This window comes from Kryptolebias marmoratus, linkage group LG2 (assembly GCF_001649575.2).
Source record: "Kryptolebias marmoratus isolate JLee-2015 linkage group LG2, ASM164957v2, whole genome shotgun sequence".
Classification (NCBI taxonomy): Eukaryota; Metazoa; Chordata; class Actinopteri; order Cyprinodontiformes; family Rivulidae; genus Kryptolebias; species Kryptolebias marmoratus.
In genome coordinates, this window is record NC_051431.1 from 24,665,533 (window position 1) to 24,681,149 (window position 15,617).

Below are 15,617 nucleotides of genomic sequence, written 5' to 3' on the forward strand. Positions count from 1 at the left end.
CCAGCCACTATGGCTGGTGGACAAAATTTTTAATTTCCACCCCTGGTTTTAATAAAACTTGGAGAAAGCAACCATTAGATATTCATCTATAACTGATTAACGTTCGGAGTCGACCCAATTCAAGATGGCTGCCACAGCTAATCAAAATTAGCTGACACAAAGTAGCTGTAACTCAGGTAATTTTACAGACACTGAGCTAAAAAGGTGGCAGAATGTTAGACCTTTCATTATAGACAAGGTTTTATGCAACAAGAGATAAAAGTCACCTGATTACTTAAACCAGTCAGGGTAAGAACTCTGAACGAGGTAGAGAGACAAAGTGTTTGCTTCCCTGAGCAACCACAAAAATATTCATTTTACTCGTTATATAATTAAATATACTTTGAAATATTGGAGCTTTTGTAACCACTTAGTTGGAGACAAAGCCAGAGTTGGACTTCTGCAGGCTCCTGAAGTGTGTGATCCACGGTGTGAACATGAGCCATCTTAATCTCAGCTTTCACAAACACTCCGAGTGTCAGATCTGCCAAGTTCATCACGAGCCGAGCACCCTCCTACAGCACCAACATTCATGACTGATTCCAGAACTTTTAACTGTCTGTTTTGTGTTGAAGTTTTTCCTGACACGTTTAACCTCATTAAGGAGGACTAGGAAATAATTTTACGTTTAAGTAGCTGAGAAAGGATTCACCAACATCATTACCAGCTTGAGAAGAGATCCAGTTAAAGGCCTACCATTCCTTGAAGGAATGCATATCGCCCGTCGCTCATCATGCCAGAGTTCTAGGATGTATTCACGCCTGATAGTCTGGTAGACTCGGTTCGATTTGGGACCAAAATGTCAACATTTGTTTCATTTTCAGCTGCTGCGATTCTCATTCACACTGCACTGAATCAATTGAGTCAAATCGTTTGAGCAACCTATCGTTATGCTCAAAGCATGTGGTGTGAATAACCTTCGGCTACAACCCATCGAATTTTAGCGCAGCACTGGTAAAACTGATTGTGTTATTGCCATTTTCCTGTTTTTTAAGGCCAGTTGGCTGTGGCAGCCATCCTGAATCCAGTTGACTCCAATAGTTAATGAGCTGTAGCTGTAAATCCAATGATTACTTTCTAAGGGATGGTAACAGATACACACACAGAAAAATTATCGTCTGCCTTTGCCTTTTGGCAGACGGTGAAAAAAACGTAAGCACATATCAGAACTCAACCCTGTGAAAGCTGTTGAAAGCTGACTGATAAATGCCTGTACAACTAAAGTCTCACCGTGAATTTACTTCCTTCTAGAGCAGCTGCGTCACATGTAGGCTGAGGTTAACCACATTTTGTCTTCTGTTGCTGTCAGTGAGTTTTATCATCCATTAAACACATCTTACCTTAAAAACGTGGAAAGCCTCAAACTGGATGTTGCGGCTCTTGTCTCGTAGCAAATTCATCATCAGTTTGAGATTCTCTGGCTTGCTGATGTATTTTGTCATTATGGTGAAATTGTGCCGATCAAGAAGCAACTCCCCCAGTAACTAAATGATTTTGGAAAAGACAAAAAGAAACTAAATTAATCAGATGTGCTCAAATTCTGTCCCAAACACCATATATAATATATTGCCAACAGTAGACCTACGCCTCCCTTCACAAAGTGACCTCCCATTTTTAATCCACAGGGTTTAATATGATGTTGGCCCACCCTTTGCAGCTATAACAGCTTCAACTCTTCTGGGAAGGTTTTCCACAGGTTTCGGAGTGTTTATGGGAAGTTTTGACCGTTCTTCCAGAAGCTCATCTGTGAGGTCAGACCCTGATGTTGGACAGAAGGCCTGTCTCTCAGTCTCTGCTCTAATTCAACCCAGAGGTGTTCTGTTGGGTTGAGGTCAGGACTCTGGTGTAGAAGAACTTGACTGACCTGCACAAACTCCCTCATCCATGTCTTTATGGACCTTGCTTTGTGCTCTGGTGCTCAGTCATGTTGGAGCAGGAAGGAGCCATCCCCAAACTGTTCCCACAAAGATGGGAGCATAAAATTGTCCAGTATGTCTCTGTATGCTGAAGCATGAAGAGTTCCTTTCACTGGAACTAAGCAGCTGAGCCCACCTCCTGAAGAACAACCCCACACCATGATCCTCCCTCCACCAAACTTTACACATGGCTCAATACGGTCAGACGAGGACCGTTCTCCTGGCAGCAGCCAAACTCAGACTCATCCATCAGATTACCAGACAGAGAAGTGTGATTTGTCCCTCCAGAGGACATGTCTCCACTGCTGTAGAGTCCAGTAGCAGCATGTTTTAGTCCACTGCATCTGATGCTCTGCTCTTGGTGATGGAAGGCTTGGATTCAGCTGCTCGGTCATGGAAACCATGAAGCTCTCCACACTCTGTTCTTCAGCTAACATGAAGTCACATGAAGTTAGGAGGTCTGCAGCTGTTGACTCTGCAGAACGTTGGTGACCTCTGTGCACCATGAGCCTCAACATCCACTGAGCCCACTCTGATTTTACACGATCTACCACTTTGTGGCTGAGTCGCTGTCATTCCTAACGTCTTCCTCTTTGTTATAATCCCACTAACAGCTGACTGTGGAATATTTAGTAGTGAGGAATTTTCACGACTGGACTTATTGCACAGATGGCATCCTATCAGGGTACCAGAATTCACTGAGCTCCTGAGAGCGACCCATTCTTTCACAGATGGTTGTAGAAGCAGTCTGCATGCCTAGGGGCTTGATTTTATATACACCTGTGGCCATGGATGTGATTATCTGAATTCAATTATTTGGATAGCTGAGTGAATATGTTTTGGCAGTATAGTGTATATGAAAAAAATTGTTTGAATCAAAATGTTAAATTTTGTATTGAATTCACCTTCGTTAGCTGTTATTACTCTTTACTAACAATTTAAAAAGATGTTTATGCTGAGTAACATCATGAGATGAATAAAATTGAACTCTTCAGAGGTAGTTTTTTGTGTGAGGAGGGAGAATAATATACAAACTATAGGTTCAAAGCTAGAAATATCTCAGGATTTAGGTTTAGGTTAAATTTAGCACTACCTGCAAAGTCAAAACACAAAAAAAGAGGAAATAAAAAAACCCACAAATGACTTTAATGACATGGTAAGCTCCAACCACTAGATGGCAGAAGTGAGTAAGGTTAAGGGGATGGAGGATGTTGAGAAACCCAACACTGTTGACCAGACCTCCTTTAAATAACTATCTAAATAGAGTTGCGCCACAGCCAGACGGTTTTTACTTGTTCCTTACCTTGAGCGACTGCCGTTTAGTCACGTAGTTTTCCGAGTGGAGTAACTTCTCATATTCACTAAAGAACTGGAACAAGAAAAGGAGAGGAAGTGAGAGAAAAGACGAGAAAAGACGAGAAAAACTCGAGCGATCGGGGACAAGAAGTCACTTGTCACAACTGCATCTCCATCTGATCTCAAAATGAAACGTAGAACTTTCCCACTCACAAGCTGACAGTTATTTAATGTTCTCAGGCTCCAAACTGTGTCCCAAATGGCTCGTCTGAAGCCGATAAAAGAATGCGCCTGCCACCATCTGAACGGCCAGACTGGACCGAGTGTTCATCTGGAGCTTTTAGTTTCAGCGATCCAAAACAAGCTGAGATCCAACGCTAGGCCCGAGCCTCAAAAATCATGTACTTACAGCAATTTAATGGAGTCTACTCTCAATGTTGCTCCGTTATTGTTTTTGCAATGTAATTATTAATATTACAAACTACAACAAGATTTCAAAGATTGAGTCATCAAGTAGCTGCAGATAAATGTTAAACATTTGCTAATTTATCCACAGATTTTCGTTTTAAATTAACTTACTCTGTCATAATGTTGCTCCAGAAACTCTGCACTCAGTATCTTGTGTCTTGTGAGGAGGTCCTAGAATCAGAAAAAGGTGACTCTGTGAGCGAGCAGAAAATCAACACTCGGTGCTAATAAGCAGTAAAAACAACCTTTTTTAATTCAGTTTGGTTAAAATTAAATAAAAACAGAATCTTGAATTTAAATATACACACAAAGAAAAAAAAAACTGCAGTGGGATTAGCAACATGGAAACCATTTAAAAAAAATAAATCATTGCTGCAATTTCTTAAGCATTTTTTTTTATTTTTTTTTACATAAGTTAAAAGTGTGTTGTTTAAAAAATACTGCCTTTAATGTGAGGACGATCTGATAGCATTCATGAAGTTTTGAAATAAATGATTAGCAAAAAAAGATTTACTGTCAGTCAAGTCATGGTATCACCATCTACTTCCACCTTAGCAGACAAAACATTTGACAGCATTTCCTCACATTCGCCCGTTTGGAGCTGCAGACCAGTGGGAGCAACCAGAACTAAATTAATGGCAGATTAAATACCTGAGCCGCAATACACATCTGAAACTGTTGCTCACTAAAAAAAGAAAACGGTAAAATAAACTAATAATCTAACATCAGCACGGTGCGTCACTGGAAGACAATCAACTGACGTCAACAGGACGTGTTGTAAAAACACCAATTCATTTTAAAATATTGGCTTCGGATGGTTTTCTTTCTCACTAGAGCAGCATCTTTTTTTTGGTCATTGTCGTATAACAACAGTAAGATTCTTGGTCATATATCTCCAGATATTTCTCAGCCTCAAAATTTAATCTTTCTTCATCCATTTTGGTACAAAACAAAGCAATAACTAAAAACAAGAAGAAAAACGATCCAAAACCCCCCAAAAAAGAACAACTTCTATGGGAACTCGGGTGTGTAAGTGGGGAGTGATTACATATAAAAACCCAATTTTTTTTCCCCCAGGAGAGTGACGCTTGTAAACAGAACCGTGATGGAAAATATCACTGGGCGCCGCGGCGTGGAGGAGCGTTGATTGGTCGGCCAGCTACGGTATATAACAGTATATGTCCTTTGATACTTTTAAAATAAGACCACATGATTTGTCAGTGAAGAAATCATTAGCATTAAATGTTAAAAGGGATGCTTCGGCCATTTTGAAGAGCTGTTCTGTGTAAAATTTCTGATTAACCAACATATTATCTTTGAAAAAGCTCAGTTTGGAAACAAGTGTTTATTTCTGACAGGACTGACGAGCTAACGGCTAATACCAACCAAGACCAAGGTAGATGTCTGCCATCTTAAAACAACTAACATCTCCAGAAATTTACAGCAGTTCATAGACCTTTACACAGCTGGTAACCTGACAATACAAAGTCATTTATGTAGAACTGTATGATTACTTGCGAGTGTAAATAGCAGCAATAGCTAGCTAGAGCACTTCTCGTGCAGCCTGGGGCACTTCCTGTAATATCTGTGATGAATTTAGCATGTAATGCGAAACGGAGAGCAGCATGAAGGTTTAAATAACAGCGTTCAATGAACCACTATGAAACTTTAAAGGCTGGACAGGAAGCCACTCTGGTCTTAGCTGCATTCAGACTAGCTGTTAGCTCGTCCGCCTGTTCAGACGAACTCTTTTTCTTCAAAGTGAGGTCGTTCAAACAGCTGGACGGAACGGGCGGGAAGTTAATTGTTCATAACGTTTCCACAGAACCCCCGCGTCAAAATGTCTGAGTAACAAAGCTACTACTCGACATAATCAGCTTTGCTCCGACGGCTGAGCAGTTCGGCCGACTTACTTTAAAAGTGGCAAACGCATCTGAGGCGATGTCAAATGTGGACATCTCGACATATCTGAAGAAGTCGTAGAACTGCTCGGACCACAGCGTGATTTTAGCCAGCGGTTCGTGTCTGATGCACTCCCTCAGCATGATGCCGCAGTTCAGGGCGATGTCCGGAGACTCGTATCTGTAGAAAACAGCAGCATAAAAAAATTAAGAATTTATCATTTGACACATGCATCTGTCTTGTTTAAAGTAAAGCCACGGTCTACAGGGTACTTGTGTACACAAACATGCGGCACATCAGGCTTCCTGATTAAATTAGGTTATTGTTGAGCAGGGAATCCAGCAAACACAGTGATGAAGCATTGATCAAATCCACTGTTAGGGGATATCTACTGCATATTAAGGAAAACACTCATTAATCTCAATCAAGAAGGCACAAAGTATCTCATCTACAACAATGTTACAGACGCCATGATTACCCCCAGGCTTCAACAAACAAAGAGAGAGACACCAAATGATGCGGTGTCACATTAATGATAACACTGCAGCCAAAACAAACTCTTTCTTTCTGAGTTACATCTCTGTGCTTTGATAATCTGAATCAGTTCACACATTTTTTTTGTTCATATCCAGCAGTTTCATAACAAAGCATATTTCTTGCAGAATGAAGTATTGATCAGTAGCGTGTGTGTGTGTTCTTACCCTTTAAGCAACATGAAGAGGATATTCTGCTGGGTGCAAAGATACTCTACAGTTGGCGTCCGAGTGCCAATTTGGCGCCTCAGGATGTTATTGAAGATCTGTGCTACATCTTTTTTACCCTGATGGAAACAAAACGAAGACATCAAGCTATAATACGTCAGATGTTAATATAAAACAGCTAATATCTTGAAAGACACGTAGAATGTCACACTTCCAACACAGCAAATAATTGTGATAAGTCAAGACAACTTGAAATGAAAAAATGTAGTGTTTGGGTATAAATAATTGTGCAACTACCTTATTACAGATTATAAAAACATAATAATGAATCGTCGTGTTATTATGATGTGACATTTTATTTCTAGGCAAAAACATAAACAAAACATACTTTCCCCTCTATAGATACAAGCTAATTTTAGCTTCATACGGACATAAAAAAAGCACCGCAGGCACTTTCTGACAGCAGCAACCTTTTTATAGTTCTGCTTGTTGGAGGCAGATCCTCTTTTTTTGTGCTCTTTTTTCAGCTGATTGTAGCTCAACAAATTCCTTTAGGAGCCGTTTAGCTTCAGCTTGGGTGATTTGGGGGAAATCGGTCAAAACAAGCACATAAAAACGTGGTCCAATCAACAGAAGCGCACCGCGACTGAACACGCATACAAAGCTCCCTGTGGTTCCCGGCCTCACTTCTCCTCAGAGAGCCCCCCTTTTTCGCTCTAACAGAAAAGCACAAATGTTTGCACGCGATTCACGAAAAGATCATCTGCCAGGTCGAAGCTGAAGGATCAGATGCAGGGAACAGGATAACCTGAAAGTCTGCGTTCAGTCAGCCCGACATCCAAAACAATGTTATTGCACTCCTGAACTTAGTTTTTATTTCACTCTGAATTAGCTCAAAGACTAAGTCAATCATAGATCATGCCTTAGGTTTTCTAGGGAAGAAAATATGCGCCAATATTGGTAAAAACAAGAAGTAATTTCCTCCCAAAACATGCTGCCAATCAGCGACTGTTTCATCTGCTCGGGAACCAGTCCAGGATCATGAGTCTTTCACCCTCTCTGCTATTAAGACTAATCTTAAAACCCATCTTTTTATAGTTTTTAACTTTCTGACTGTTGCAAATCACCGCTCAGTGAAAGCCTTTCTGGTACAAAAGTGGCTAATGAATAAAAACAGAAAAGATGTTATATTGATCTGTTAAGAACTATACAAATAATGTTATGTTTTTGTCTAGCTCTCTTCTGTTCTGCATTTTATAACCAGCAGCTTCTTTTGACCAGGGAGGAAGTGTGTGTGTGTGTGTGTGTAAAGGAGGAAGTCGTGCTCTGACAACGCCATGACTAAACGCTGCGATAAGGTGACTCAGGGACACCTTAAGCAGCATTTCCACACAGCAGCATCCTGACATATTGCGGGGAGCTACGAGTTTACACACATGTACAGTCGTGACCCACCAACCACCCTCACCACGATCCCGTAAATCGTTCAGTGAAATGTGCTTTCGGTCTTATTTGGGTCGACGTCTCTCTGCTCTAGTAAAGAAAAGTCTCACCTCGAAGTCGATGAGCTGCAGGTCTGCTATCAGGGTGCTGAGTAAGCCACTGTTGTAGAGCTCCTGGGCGAGCTGAGCTACTGCCTCTGTCTGCGGCTCTTTTTCGTTAGTCCCATACAGGACCTCCTTCATGGCCACCAGGCTTTTTGACACCTCCTCCGCAGCCTGAAGAGATACAGGTACACGCACCGTAAAGCAGAGTTCGGAGTGTCCTTTAACTCTTTACTACAAAAACAAAGCTTTCCACAAAAAGCCCCTTCAGAGTATGGATTATCTACTATCAGCCAGTAACAAATTTGTGTATGTTTTCTGCTTGATGTAATGTAGACACTGCAAAGAAGCATGTCCAGAGGAATAGGCTCCTAATTGTTCAGCTGAACATGTGACAGAATGAAACCAAATGATGAGCAACTTTGTAGAAACTACGGCTTGAAAGTCAAAAGCAAACATACATGTTTTTCAGAGTTAATACATTCTCTGTACAGATACAGCACCAAACTAAAGTTATGCACATGTGTTTATAAATGGTCAAGGTGGTCAGAAATGGCAGTGTTTGTTATTTTCTGTAAAAACCTTCATCAGCCAGGCCTGTCACAATTAATAACGACTCTTTTGAAACAGGTTTGTGCAATACATCCGGGTACTTGGCCCTGGTGCAAGGCTCCCGTCTACTTTTAGGGGAACAAACGTATCCATGCACCGATCTGTTTACTAATAAAACCCCGACAGACAGGCTGCTTTAAAGCTTCTCAGTGCCCAGATGTTTGGGTCTGCCAGGCAAAAATTATTTTATGTTACTGCAGACAAACAAGAACCAGTCTTTAACAGATAAACTTGCATAAATATGGATTAAAGTTGGTCAGATAGGACAAACGATGCCCCCCCCCCAATGGCCTGATGTGTCATGCAGACATACAGGGCCCAGTTTGTATTTGTTGTTTCAGAACTGCTTTGAATCGGTTTCGGGTGATTTGACTGCATGTTGTCATTTCTGACACCTCAGTTCGCATTCGGCGGTAAAATTTGCATCCTGAAACGTTTTGCGGTTAGATGTAATTACGCGTGCTGTATGCAGATAAACACACAGCGGGCTGTCGGTGAGCCACAAAAAGGACAGGTTTCTGTAATAACGACAATGTATTGTGACGTCTGAACCAAGTTATTATTTTGACATCAACATGGCTCAGAGCCTTTAGAGTTGCTTATATTATGATCTCTTAATAGGCTTAATTACCTAGCAGATGCAACATGAGCTAAATCAAGGAGCATACAGTGATCAGTGACTTCATAGAGCTAACGACAGAGCTAAAACTCTAGGATCTTTTACAAGACACCTCAGACCTGAGGCATTCTGGCTGCCTCTGCGTGATTTCGGAATGGACTGAGGCGATGTGCTTTTGTGCACCGAAGTGAGGTAGTAACGGTGGCAAAACGGTCGACATGTGAAAAGGTAAGCTGGCTTTGAGGCTCAATAGGCTCTGTCCTAAAACAGTTCAGTGAAACGAGTGCAAAGACCAGTTTGTCTTTATGCTGCCTCTGTCTATTCCCAAACCACCAATGATAATGCATGGCAAGTTGACAACTTTGCATTTAGTTAAAAAAAAAAGATTTAAAAAGTTAACCACAAAGGAATGGTCAGAGGTAACATGAAGTGCGGCTGTTTTGCAGGAAATGTTTGGCGAACGAGCCTTGTGGGTGTCAGCCTGTAAAGATCCTCCACAGTAAAACGGGATGCTGCGACAGTCGTCAGCTGTTTCATGCAGCTCCACCGCGGTCGTAACATCCTTGCTGTGTTTATTTAGATGATTATAATCAGGCTCAGCTACCTATGTGGGATCACCTCGGTTCAGAAGGAGGTCCTACATCGAGAATCAGGACCGACTGCGGTTCAGACTGACAAACATATGAGGACACAAGGGTCCAGACCACCTCCGAACGGGGATTGAGTGAGGAGGTTTTCAACACGAATTGAGAGAATTCAATCCTGCTATCCGATTACTCAGACAGTCAGGTCAGCTACAAACGTGAACAGGATCATAGTGGATCCTAGTGGCAATACATTTATCACACTCATCTTTATTGAACTGCTTTTTTTTGCCGTTTTGGCTGTCTGTCCTGTGTTCAAGTTACAGTAAACTAAAATCGTCATTACACAGGATGCTGACTAGCATCTTTCATGGCAGATGCACGCTAGCTGAAGAACTTCAGTAACAGAAAAAGTACGTTCTGACTGCCACAAAGTTTATTCTAGTTTTTTGATGTATGTACATAATAACAGAATAAAGTGGCTACCACCATTTACCCATTTAAACCCCCTGAAGCCACAAATATCTCTTTTTATTGCCTCCTCTTTGTTTATGGAAGCTAAGAAAAACACCTTTTCCCCCCTCGCTATACAAAATACAACCCTGAATCTTTTAGGCACAACAGCAATATTATTTTCACTTTGACACCGCTTGTTTTTCACCCAAAGGGAGGCACAGCCATCTAAAGAAGGAAGTGACGATTCTCCACTGTTATCATCAACTATTATTCATGATCATTTAGTGCCATCAATGAAATTGTCATATGTGTAAATGTAGTTGGATGAAACAGAAATGTTTGTCTTTAAAAGGGCCTGATTTGAATCAAAAGGAGCCTTTCCTCTTGTTGTTATTAGCTGCTAAAGCTGGAGGAGGCAAATCACAGGTTGGCACCAAAGTAGCTAACATCAATAATCTAAAACAAACAGGGCCGTATCATGAACAGAAAAACATTTTAACATCCATCACCATTTTTATTCATATTACAGTTCCTGCTTTAGCTCCTAAAGGTTAAGAATCAGCTGTAGTTTGGTTGTCTCGGAGGTGATAAACCTCACAGGAGAACACAGGAAACAAGGTAAAAAATTCACCCTACCTTTTCTGCCTTTTTATCCGAGATGTCATGCTTCTCAAGCACGGTCATGCTGTCCTTAAGGTGCTTGACGATGTCCGCCGGTGACTTGTGGGACTTGCCAAAGGGGAAAGGCATGGCGGAGCGTTACCACGAGTGACCAGGCAGCGGACTGTCCACCTGATGAAAGAAATGTAAAATAAATAAATAAATTACAGTCTCACCTACTACAAGTCACCACGTGGAGCTGATCTGATTTACAGGCACTGATTTTTTTTTTTTCTCTTTCCCCCAAACAATCTACAGCGGCAGAAAGTCCTGATATAAAACTGTGTTTGCCTCGACAAATAAGCAGCTGCTGGTACTTAAAGCCTGTCCAGTGTTGAGAATAGAAAGCATTTATGGAAAGATGACGAATCTTTTTACAGCCTGTACACGTCAGTTCTCCAGGTGATCTTTAACACCTCGTTGACGAGTAAAATCCTCAGAATCTGAAGGTCATAAACAGTAAATGATCAACTGTGACATCATCCCAGACCTTTGTATGACCACCCTCCTCTTGCCGTCACTAATAAAGCTGAGAGTTCACATTGTCCTACTAATAAGGTTTAACAGGTGACAAATTTAGGTTAATAAACGCACCCTACAAAATCTTTCCTGTATTTGAACTTCCTAATGAGACGATACACCTTACCAACTTACATACGCTCAAGGCCAAGACCTGAAAGCTTCAGAAACAAGAGGTTTGCTAGAGTACAAAACAGAAAACCATACTTCTGTCTTTTAAACATATTTTCAAGATGGCAGGATTGTAAAACAACTGATGGTGCAATAAGTACTAATGTTCGCATCTAACAGCAATATGAGTCACTGTCACACTAAGATGCAAACATGAGACGCCAAAGACACAAGCCCTTTGTCTTATGATCATTTAGACTCTGAAACCAAACCCCTGAAGCAGTCGAGACTTTCTCTCAGGTCTCGGCAGGAACTCCACATTTAGAAAGCAACGCTGGTGTCAGAAATATAAGCCCAGTGGGAGGTGCGGTCCCGCGTTTATACATTTATACGGGGGATGTGTCATGCGTGTGACTAAGCCGCAACATAAAACTGGGTTTCACTGATTACCTGTGCACTCGTCTGCCTGCATCCTCACTAAACCAGACACGCCTCAACTTAACCAGGTGGCCAAATCCGTCTTTTGCGCAGACTAATGCTCGTTAATGTAGCAAGCAGGCTGCAGAAGAGCCGCCTCTCTGCTCCCGGCCCACGTCAGTATCAGTGTCGTAAATAGGACGGCGACGCATATGGTAGGTCCACAAGCTGCAGGTGGACTGCTGCTAACCCACAATCACTGCGTTACCGATCAAATGTGGTGTGGTGGAGGAAAAACATATGCTTATAACCCTTTCTGTAGGAAACTATGGCAACTTTAAAGCCATCTACCTTAGTTTGTCTCATTCTGTGTTGTAGCTATTGTTGACAAAAAAAGCTGTGTTATAATACTCAGCTACGGTCACCTAAAATAAACTTGCATAACAGAGGGACACGCATTTTAACACACAAAAGCAGTCGATATAGGACTGGCACAATATTTCCTCATCTCATGCAAGGTCCTATTTTAAAAAAAATGATTACCAAAAACACACCCACACAAACACAAAAACTGCCACAATTAGCAGAAGCTGGCAATTACCTTCAAACAGGACTGCGCGAAACATCAAAAATGTACTGTTCTCACGATATTAGCGCATGCAGTTAATATCAATATCACCAAAAAACTAAAATATATCGCATACACAAACTGCATGACAGTAACATATTTGGCAAACGGATGGACGCCTAAAACACTTAAGATTTAGATTTTAAAAAACATAGATGGTGTCCAAAGTGTTGTGATGTGTAATGGCAAGAAAAAAAAAATTATGTTGAGAAATATGAGTTAGAGCTATTTCGGTCAACCTTGAAAACAACACTATGTGTAATATCATGCAAAATCACAAGATGTCACATCTGATGGTGCAATAGGTATTAATGTTGGTCAGAATATTAACCGCAAATGACTCGGCTACTATCGCATCAGATTTCAGCTCAGTGTTTTGTTGGCTGTAGTCAGTTTTGTGTTGGCCAATGTTGATTAGCTGTGGCGGACATCTTTAACTAAGTTGACTCCAGAGGTGTATCAGTTGTAGAAGTACATCCAGTGGTTGAATCCTCAGAGATTCATTAAAAATCAGCCGTGTGGTGAATGACTCATTCGGCTAAAATACAAACAAGGATAAATCCAACAGCTGATGTCAAATTTAAGCAATGACGCAGAGCAGCGAGCACCACTTCGAGTACGTACTGCGAACGACTCTCAGCTGCAACACCACAAACTCTTAGGTCAATGTCTGCGAAATTTACTGAATTATAATTATATATGGGTGAAATGAGTTGTTAATTCGTTGTAGCTGAGCATCCAGTGATAATTTCCTCAAAGTTTCATTAAAAGCCATCCAGTGTTTTATGAGATATTTTGGTTACAAACTGACAAACACACACACACAAGGGCAAAAAAAAATGATCTCCTGCCTTTAGCCTTTTCGCAGCAGGCGATAACATCACAAGTGCATGTTTTCCTAATATCTCGCAGGCCTACTTTCAGGCTTAAAAATCTTTGTGATATCAGAGACCAATCCAAGTCCTTCAGATAAAGGCGGCTCAGTTCATGTTACAGTATATCAGTGATGCAAACAGGAAAGCAACACATATGAAAGGATCACAATCTGCTACTAACCCACAATGACTGTATTACTGATCAACTGTAGTGGGATAGAGAAAAACTAATGCTGCATGACTCATTTTGTAGGACTTTATGGTTTGTGGCAACTTCTAACAAAAGGTTTTTGCTACATTTTGTCTCATTCTAGGCTGTAATTACTAAAAAACTAACAAAAAATGCATTTGCAATAGCTTAGAAGTTTCAAAATCTCATAGGTCACAGAAATTAGTGTTACACAATCAAATAACCCAATCCACCTCTCAGATAGTTAGCTCAGTGTGGCCTAGAGTAGATTACTTTGCCCAAAACAACCAAAATGGTGTCTGAAAACACATAAACACCCACCCCTTTTCAGTCCACCACCTGACAGCAAACCCACAGCCAAATGATGTACAGCTACCCAATTTTAAATGTCCCGTCTGCTAATTTTACAGAAATCAGCTAAAAACAGTGAGCTAACGCGAACCTGACAGCGAGCGCCGCCCTCCATCACCATCACCACCATCATCATCATCATGCCAGGTCTGTGATGGTGTCGAGCCTGCAAACTTAGCGCAGTGAGTAGTGCCAAAATGTCGCCTGAATGCAGCACAATTTACCGCAAAGCCAAAGCAATTCCGGTACTTTTTCCACTCCTAGCTGCTCGGAAGCTAACGTGGCCTGCAGCCTTTTTAATCTGCCCACTAAAACAACAATGCTACTGCTAGTTAGCTTCTCAAAGCTGCCTGTAGGCCACGGAAGGCCTACAGTCTTTGCAAACATTTTGTAACAATTTTAGCATCTTTTCAGAGAGCAAAGCATACGGATATTTAAATTTTAACACAGAACAGGTAAGGGTAGCAGGCTAGGTTAGCCCACCGCTAGCTAGGCCTAGCAGTAGCTCCTGTGGAAACCCTCCTTTAGCAGCCTTGGGCAGCAGGCCAGCTTCACCTAAAACCCTCCAACTCGATGAGCCACTCTTCCTATTATAAACTCGCCGCGTTGAGATGTACACACAGAATAATACCTTGCAATCTGCGTCTCTGTGAATGTCCCCCGAATGACCAGTGCAGCTCAGGTGCTCCTTGGGACAAACGCTGCTTTGTTTTTGCTCGCTCGTCGCCTCCCCTTGTTTCCACTGTTGATAAATGTGCGCTCCCTGTTACCTCCTGGTTCTTTCTGAGCCCAGTGCCGTCCACACCTCAGTAAGGAAAGCAGCTATTGGCTGGCCTGGCGCTGACGTCACCATCTGATTAACATAATTAGTCATTTTTGCATGTAATCGAGGCTGTAGTAGGTGGGAGGAATGTCGTTGTTGAAGAGACAAAAAGTGAGTTCAAAAACACCTTTATACGGGCAGTGACCTTCAAACAAACACTCTGGCAGAATTACTCAGGCTTTTGTTGTTTGTTAGTTTGTTTTAGGCTCCATTTAAGAGCCTTTGAGTCACAGTGAAACGCCAACATTATTATGCCACAATTGCAATATTTTTAACAATTTTTTGTCACAATGGTTTTAACTTGACAATAACAAACTAAATAGGCAAACCAAACTCCTCCACATCAAAAGGAGCCAATTGAGGTGTTCTGGAAATCTGGTAGAGATGCTGATTTAGGGAGGGCACGCTGGAGGGACTTTCTCAGCAGACCTGGGAATGCCTTGGAATTCTCTCAGAAGAGCTGGAAGAAGTAGCTGAGGAGAGAGATATCTGGGCTTCCCTGCTCAAGCTGCTGCCCCCGTGACCCAACTCACGAACAAGCGGCACATAATAATGGATAGATGGATAGTCTGGCCCTATTTTAGGTTCAATGTTTGTATTTTTCAGACCCCCCCCCCCCTCCCCCTCCCGACACACATGTTTTGATCTCTAAGCTTGGCTTTTACCACACTCATCTGGCTGAATAATCTCTCGACTTCAGAGTTTGAGTGTTGCACGAACAACACAGACACAGCAGCCACGGCAAGTTCCTGAAACAAGTCAATATCAGCTCCAGATGCCCACTATGTGTTTTTTTTTTTTCCATTTCACTTACTAGGATGGGTGACACATCACTGCTGAACAATCTATGTGCTTCAGAGTTTCCTCTACCTTGAAAACTGACATGTACTTCTGTGTTGTCCTGCA

At 41.6% G+C, this 15,617-nt stretch overlaps 1 protein-coding gene across 1 annotated transcript in view; it reads right to left on the reverse strand.

Annotated features, from left to right (window-relative positions):
- Window positions 1-14,678, reverse strand: part of cab39 (calcium binding protein 39) — an 18,300-nt gene extending 3,622 nt beyond the window's left edge. The window contains exons 1-8 of the mRNA XM_017440237.3: window positions 14,520-14,678; window positions 10,774-10,929; window positions 7,876-8,040; window positions 6,323-6,441; window positions 5,633-5,801; window positions 3,831-3,890; window positions 3,259-3,324; window positions 1,380-1,523 (exon numbers count right to left, since the gene is read on the reverse strand). Coding sequence (XP_017295726.1) covers window positions 1,380-1,523; window positions 3,259-3,324; window positions 3,831-3,890; window positions 5,633-5,801; window positions 6,323-6,441; window positions 7,876-8,040; window positions 10,774-10,887 — 837 coding nt within the window. The 5' untranslated portion in view covers window positions 10,888-10,929; window positions 14,520-14,678. The remainder of the gene's footprint in view (window positions 1-1,379; window positions 1,524-3,258; window positions 3,325-3,830; window positions 3,891-5,632; window positions 5,802-6,322; window positions 6,442-7,875; window positions 8,041-10,773; window positions 10,930-14,519) is intronic.
- Between the last annotated feature and the right edge of the window lie 939 nt (window positions 14,679-15,617).